At 40.0% G+C, this 7,922-nt stretch overlaps 1 protein-coding gene across 1 annotated transcript; it reads right to left on the bottom strand.

Moving 5' to 3' along the window:
* Positions 1–686: 686 nt before the first annotated feature.
* On the bottom strand, positions 687–4,416 carry LOC110496763 (dynein light chain roadblock-type 2). The gene is made up of 4 exons (XM_021572799.2): positions 4,268–4,416; positions 1,512–1,587; positions 1,167–1,334; positions 687–947 (listed from the first exon to the last, which is right to left on the bottom strand). The coding sequence occupies exons 1-4, from the start codon at positions 4,268–4,270 to the stop codon at positions 904–906; spliced, it is 291 nt and encodes a 96-aa protein (XP_021428474.1). The 5' UTR covers positions 4,271–4,416; the 3' UTR covers positions 687–903.
* Between the last annotated feature and the right edge of the window lie 3,506 nt (positions 4,417–7,922).

The following is a 7,922-nucleotide window of genomic DNA, read 5'->3' as shown; positions in this document are numbered from 1 at the left end:
GGAAGATGGATGGAGCCAAATACAGGACCATTCTGGAAGAAAACCTGATGGAGTTTGCAAAAGACCTGAGACTGGGACGGAGATTTGTCTTCCAACAAGACAATGATCCAAAACATAAAGCAAAATCTACAATGGAATGGTTCAAAAATAAACATATCCAGGTGTTAGAATGGCCAAGTCAATGTCCAGACTTGAATCCAATCGAGAATCTGTGGAAAGAACTGAAAACTGCTGTTCACAAATGCTCTCCATCCAACCTCACTGAGCTCGAGCTGTTTTGCAAGGAGGAATGGGAAAAAATGTCAGTCTCTCGATGTGCAAAACTGAGAGACATACCCCAAGCGACTTACAGCTGTAATCACAGCAAAAGGTGGCGCTACAAAGTATTAACTTAAGGGGGCTGAATAATTTTGCACGCCCAATTTTTCAGTTTTTGATTTGTTAAAAAAGTTTGAAATATCCAATAAATGTCGTTCCACTTCATGATTGTGTCCCACTTGTTGATTCTTCACAAAAAAATACAGTTTTATATCTTTATGTTTGAAGCCTGAAATGTGGCAAAAGGTCGCAAAGTTCAAGGGGGCCGAATACTTTCGCAAGGCACTGTATATACATATATATTTTTTAATCATATCATACAGGTGTGGACATCGGAAACAGGAAAAAAAGGACATCCAGACATACAATTGTTATGACATCCTTGTTTATTGTTTTGAATTGACAACAATGGCTAAGAAAGATAATTAGTATATAGAGTAAGGCATCATATTGCAGAGTTTCAAAAGTAGACAAAGAAAATACAAAGAAAGCAAAAAGTGTGGTTCAGTTAAACAAAACATATATTCTTGAGAAAGATCAGTGTGTGAGGAGCTATAGCCTGACTCTCACAGGAACATCCTGGGGCTATTCACTGGGGTTCTGGATGACTATCAATAGATACTCCTTGTCTGGAAGAGAGGAGAAAACAAACTGTAAAACCACTGAATGTGTCTCATTACAGTTCACTGAATGTGTTTTATTAAATGTAATTGTTTCATTAACTTTACCTTAAACAATTAATGAAATAGTTCATAAATTAACCGCACAATATCGATGTGTCAGATATATTGATGTTCACATGTGGTTCAGGTTCTCGAGGGAGGCCCAAACACCTCTGCTTCACTCACCAGGTGCCACCATGATCTCATGCTTCTTGGAGCGGATGCGGAGGAAGGTCAAGTCGTTCTGAGGGTCGAGGTCTCGGACTGTGCTCCTGGCTTTCATAGTGAGCTGGTGCAGCAGACCAGCATACTGCACCGTAGTGGAGTTGTCTAAGGTAGTTCTGATTGGGATACCTGAGAATGACCAACACATAGCATCAACTTTAGTAGAGGTGATGAGAGTAGTACTGATTAGTTAGCCTGCTAGATATATTCAAATTGTATGTCTAAAGTGTAAAATTGTCTCCACATATTTGTGGCTATAGGTACAGCTCCTATAAGAGAATGTAGGCATGGGATTGTATTGCTTACCCTCGGCATTAACAACTATTGTTCCAATTACACCTTTGTGAGTTTGAATTCTCTTTAGTGTCTCCTCAACTTCTGCCTGTTTAGGGGAGAAAATAAAACAGCACGAAATCTTTATGCTTTAGCAAGCAGCTTTAGCACGCTCATCTGACCAAGACCCTCAAGACAGTCAACAGTTAGCATAAATGTTACCGCATTCATAGAAGCTAACCACTTTAGCGACTATTGATGATAGTATCTTCTGACTGGGGAAGTTTTGTTAAGAGGCTTGAAGCTTGCTCTAAACATTAACATGCCTCGCTTGCGGTATGTTTTTGGAAATATAAGCAATATATCTTCAGAAATAAATATATTTACAAAAAACAAAAGCTTAAATTGCTACACACCTTTATAGGGTTAGTGTTCCCACATGGCCATATCCACATGTAACATCACTGGTTGATGGAAAACAGACGGAAGACATAGTCGGCCAACTGTGATAATTGGCTACTGTATCTAGCATGCTCCGAACACCTGTGTGTAAGTGTAGTTCGTCAACTGGAGCCACACAAATTGTGGATCTGCGCAAAACTGCTACAAAACTGCCCAAGGTAACCTGCCTAAATGACTACCGACCCGTAGCACTCACATCTGTAGCCATGAAGTGCTTTGAAAGGCTGGTCATGGCTCACATCAACACCATTATCCCAGAAACCCTAGACCCACTCCAATGTGTATACCGCCCCAACAGATCCACAGATGATGCCATATCTATTGCACTCAACACTGCCCTTTCCCACCTGGACTAAAGGAACACCTATGTGAGAATACTATTCATTGACTACAGCTCATCGTTCCAACACCATAGTGCCCTCAAAGCTCACCACTAAGCTAAGGACCCTGGCACTAAACTCTGCAACTGGATCCTGGACTTCCTGACAGGCCGCCCCCAGGTGGTAAGGGTAGGTAACACATCTGCCACACTGATCATCAACACAGGGACCCTCAGGGGTGTGTGCTCAGTCTCCTCCTGTACTTCCTGACTGCATGGCCAGGCACGATGCCAACACCATTATCAAGTTTGCCGATGACACAAGTGGTAGGTCTGATCACCAACAACGATGAGACAGCCTATAAGGAGGAGGTCAGATACCTGGTCGTGTGGTGCCAGGACAACAACCTCTCCCTCAACGTGATCAAGACAAAGGAGATGATTGTGGACTACTGGAAAAGTGTCCTAGACCACTGCGCCACCAGAGACTCTGGGTTTGCGCCCAGGCTCTGTCACAGCCGGCCGCGACCGGGGAGGCCGTGGGGCGACGCACAATTGGCCTAGCGTCGTCCGGGTTAGGGAGGGTTTGGCCGGTAGGGATATCCTTGTCTCATCGCGCACCAGCGACTCCTGTGGCGGGCCTGGCGCAGTGCATGCTAACCAAGGTAGCCAGGTGCATGGTGTTTCCTCCGACACATTGGTGCGGCTGGCTTCCGGGTTGGAGGCGCGCTGTGTTAAGAAGCAGTGGTTGGGTTGTGTTTCGGAGGACGCATAGCTTTCGACCTTCGTCTCTCCCGAGCCCGTATGGGAGTTGTAGCGATGAGACAAGATAGTAATTACTAACAATTGGATACCACGAAATTGGGAAGAAAAGGGGGGTAAAAATGTCATTTTAAAAAATAGAAAAAGGAAAAGGAGGACAGAACACGCCCCCATTCTCATCGACAGGGCTGCAGTGGAGCAGGTGGAGAACTTCAAGTTCCTTGATGTCCACATCAACAAACTATCATGGTCCAAACACACTACGACAAAGGCACGCAAAGCCTATTCCCCCTCAGGAGACTGAAAAGATTTGGCATGGATCCTCAGATCCTCAAAAGCTAGAGGGTAGTGCGTACGGCCCAGTACATCACTGGGGCCAAGCCTCCCGCCATCCAGGACCTCTATACCAGGCGGTGTCAGAGGAAGGCCCTAAAAATTGTCAAAGACTCCAGCCACCCCAGTCATAGACTGTTCTCTCTGTTACCGCACGGCAAGCAGTACCGGAGCGCCAAGTCTAGGTCCAAAAGGCTTCTACCCCCAAGCCATAAGACTTCTGAACAGCTCATCAAAGGGCTATCCAGACCCCTCTTACACTGCTGCTACTCTCTGATTATTATCTATGCATAGTCACTTTAACTCTACATATTACCTCAATTACCTCGACTAACCGGTGCCCCGCACATTGTACTGGTAACCCCCTATATAGCCTCGCTATTCATATTCTTACTGCTACTGTTGAATTATTTGTTACTTTTATTTATTTATTTTACTTATCTACGTTTTACTTAACTTCTTAAAGCATTGTTAAGGGGCTTGTAAGTAAGCATTTCACTGTAAGGCATCCTCTTATATTCGGCGCATGTGATAAATAAAATTAGATTTTAACTATAGCTATGATTTTTATTTGAAAGACTCTTCCTGATATAAAAGATAAGGGGAATATCATAATATGTTTCGAAAACAGGTTTGAAATCGATGATTGCCTTTCCTAAACATTTAAACACAGCGTCGGAATTGTGGTTCACATGGAGCTAAATGCGGGCGAACGTAACCGCTGAAACCCCGTTAGGAAGGGTTTTCGAGAGCTAGCATAACGTTAGCTAGCAAGCTTAAGTAAAGTGGGATGGTTGATAATGGATATTTGCTGTTGTTGCCGTCACGTATCTACCCTTTACATAACTATTATTAAACACTTTACATGAGGCAAAACATGTCATGTTAAAATTATTAATTATATTTTTTGTACCATATTTGAAGGTGCTGTCAATGTTGTTGTTGTCCAGCAGGCAGATTCCTTTCTTCACTCCTGTCGCCTTCTGTTCTTTCTTCCTCAGTGATACCGCTGTGAAGCAGGCAAGAATAACTAAGTACTTCTGGGTCACGGATTTTTGGAATCCTTCAGAATAAGAGTCCCGTCCTGTAAACTTTGTAAGTGAATCATTTGGGCGAATATTAAGGAAAATGTGCACAATTATCGATATATTTTTCATAGAAAAACGAATTAAACGTATTTCTATGAAATATTATTTGATTTATTTGCAGATTTTTTTTTAAAATTTCAAACCTACATGGTTAACAATGTTTTTGTGTGTGTACGCCACAGGAGGTTGGTGGCACCTTAATTGGGGAGGACGGGCACGTGGTAATGGCTCGAGCAGAATAGGTGGAAAGGTATCAACAACATCAAACACATGGTTTCCATTCCATTCATCCATCCAGTCGTTCCAGGCATTATTATGAGCAGTCCTCCCCTCAGCAGCCTCCTCTAGTGTACGCCTATCATTTATTGCACCATACATGTGTCTCAGTGTTCTACTCAGAAGCACTTCTAGATTCCACATCCACAGATTTTACATCCCAATGAGTGTTGCTGCTCATTCTGCGGCCCTTAAAGAGTGGCTTATCAGCTTAAATCCAATCTGTTTTCATATTGGACATATTACATATTGCACTGTACACAATTTTCTGTATGTTGTGTCGCAGTTAATGGGGGGTGCTTCTAGTTTCCAAATCCACAGACTATACATTACGAAGAGCATTGCTGCTCATTCTACAAACAAACAATCGGTTTATTCAAAAAGTCAAGAGAGACGCAATTTGGTAAAAAGCATGATTTATTCATAACAAATATCATGATGAAGTAAATTAATTAAATACTTTTCGTGAAATTGATCATCAACAGTAACACAGAAGTTTCAAATTATATGTCATCTAACAATTCCACAACAACTACCTAATACACACAAATCTAAAGGGCTGGAATAAGAATGTGTACATATATGGATGAGCGATGACCGAGCGGCATAGGCAAGATGCAATAGATGGTATAAAACACAATATATACATATGAGATGAGTAATGTAAGATACGTAAACATTATTTTTAAAGTGGCATTATTTAAGTGACTAGTGATCAATGAATTAAAGTGGCCAATGATTTTGAGTATGTATGTAGGAAGCAGTTTCTCTGTGTTAGTGATGGCTGTTTAACAGTCTGATGGCCTTGTGATAGAAGCTGTTTTTCATTATTGGGCAAACCAAGAGTGCAAGTCTGGTTCCAGAGTGCACACTGGAAGCAAGAAAATAGTAAACTAAAATAGTAAATTTATTGTTTTGTAATTAACATATAGTCCTGAATTATTCAGTCCGCAGAGAGTTAAGGCGACAGTTCAAAAGGGCAGACTGGATCTTGATTTTATGAACACAAACAATGGATAGTTTTTCCTGTACAGGGCTATATTTATGTATGGAAAGGAAAGGGGGATACCTCGTCAGTTGTACAACTGAATGCATCTGAAATGTGTCTTCCGCATTCAGCCCAACCGCTCTGAATCAGAGAGGTGCAGGGGCTGCCATAATCAACATCCAAGTCTTCGGCGCCCGGGGAACAGTGGGTTAACTGCCTTACTCAGGGGCAGAATGACAGATCTTTACTGGCCCAACGCTCTAACCACTAGGCTACCTGCCGCGTGTAATTTGTATCTTCTAATATGTATGTCCAATATGAAAAACGGATTGGATTTAAGCCAGTCACGGCGCAGTTTCGTGGGAACCCCCAGCAAGGTCCAAGCAAGGCCAGAGAGATAAAATGCAGTTTTATAGCTAATCTCATGCTATTTTACACATTTCGCGATGAGGTTGAGAAAAATAGATGCTCATGGATTCTTCAAAGATTGGACAATGTAAACTTTTTCTCCACAATATTTGCCTTAATATGAACAAAATGTGAAATATATATTTTGATAGACCAAAGTATCAGCTATCACACCATGTAACCAAACAACCAATTTTTAATGTGTATTTTTTTAAATAAAATGCAACTAACTGGATTTATGTCAACTCTGTCAGACACCAGAAAAGGCATTTCATTTTTACTATCAAATCAAATCCAATTTTATTTGCCATAACTGACGTTAGCATATGTTAATGCGAGTGTAGTGAAATGCTTGTGCTTCTAATTCCGACAATGCAGTAATAACCAACGAGTAATCTAACCTAACAATTTCACAACAACTACACTATACACACAAGTGTAAAGGGATGAAGAATATGTACATAAAGATATATGAATGAGTGATGGTACAGAAAGGCAAGATGCAGTAGATGGTATCGAGTACAGTATATACATATGAGAAGAGTAATGTAGGGTATGTAAACATTATATTAAGTGGCATTGTTTAAAGTGTCTAGTGATACATCTATTACATAAAGATGGTAAAATGCAGTAGATGGTATCGAGTACAGTATATACATATGAGATGAGTAATGTAGGGTATGTAAACATATAAAAATGACATTGTTTAAAGTGGCTAGTGATACATCTATTACATAAAGATGGTAAGATGCAGTAGATGATATAGAGTACAGTATATACATATGAGATGAGTAATGTAGGGTATGTAAACATTATATTAAGTGGCATTGTTTAAAGTGGCTAGTGATACATTTTTTTACATCCATTTTTCCATTATTAAAGTGGCTGGAGATTTGAGTCAGTGAGTGTTTAAAGGCCTTGATTGTTCAATTCTAACATTAGATTATTCAAATATCTAATACAAATCTTGAAACTTCCTTTTGTTTTGTTTTATAGCACTATTAAATGTTCCAGGGCTAATTTCGTTAGCATTTTGATATGCTTTTTCCAGATTTAGAACATAAAATTATTAAGCAAACATTATGCCTTAGGCCTAGCACAGAAAATACTTCAATTGTTTAAGCACATGTTGCGGAAAAGTGATGACAATATATTTTTTTGAATAATGGGGTTAGACATCAGTGGCAGAGTTGACAAGCCACTGACAGAGTTGACAACAGATACTCAAAACAGATATATTTTTGCCTCTAAAAAATAAAAGTTCAATACAAACATGGGAAATGACTCCCTGATGAAGGTCATGCAGCCGAAACGCGTCGGTTTTAAAAAACTTTGTTTCTATTGAACATGCCATACTAATAAAGGCATTTTAATCAATTATATGAAGAGTGCCTTGGTCCTCCTTTCTATTTGATGACCAATTTACCCCTTTTACCAAAGAGCACCTTCTAGCTACCAAAATGTACTATTGTGTACCTTAGTAGCGCTTACCTTCTTCCTCTTTCTACTTTGGGGATTATTCATTTGAAAATCCCCAATAAAGTTGATGTTAGACAACAATATGCCAGAGTTTATGTTTTACAGCGTTTAGACATTTTTTTTTCTTATTCATTCAGGTGATGTTTTATTATTATTATTTTTTTTCACCTTTATTTAACCAGGTAGGCAAGTTGAGAACAAGTTCTCATTTACAATTGCGACCTGGCCAAGATAAAGCAAAGCAGTTCGACACATACAACAACACAGAGTTACTCATGGAGTAAAACAAACATACAGTCAATAATACAGTAGAAACAAGTATATATACT

This window comes from Oncorhynchus mykiss, chromosome 2 (assembly GCF_013265735.2).
Source record: "Oncorhynchus mykiss isolate Arlee chromosome 2, USDA_OmykA_1.1, whole genome shotgun sequence".
NCBI lineage: Eukaryota > Metazoa > Chordata > Actinopteri > Salmoniformes > Salmonidae > Oncorhynchus > Oncorhynchus mykiss.
This window is presented reverse-complemented; position numbering and strand designations above follow the sequence as displayed.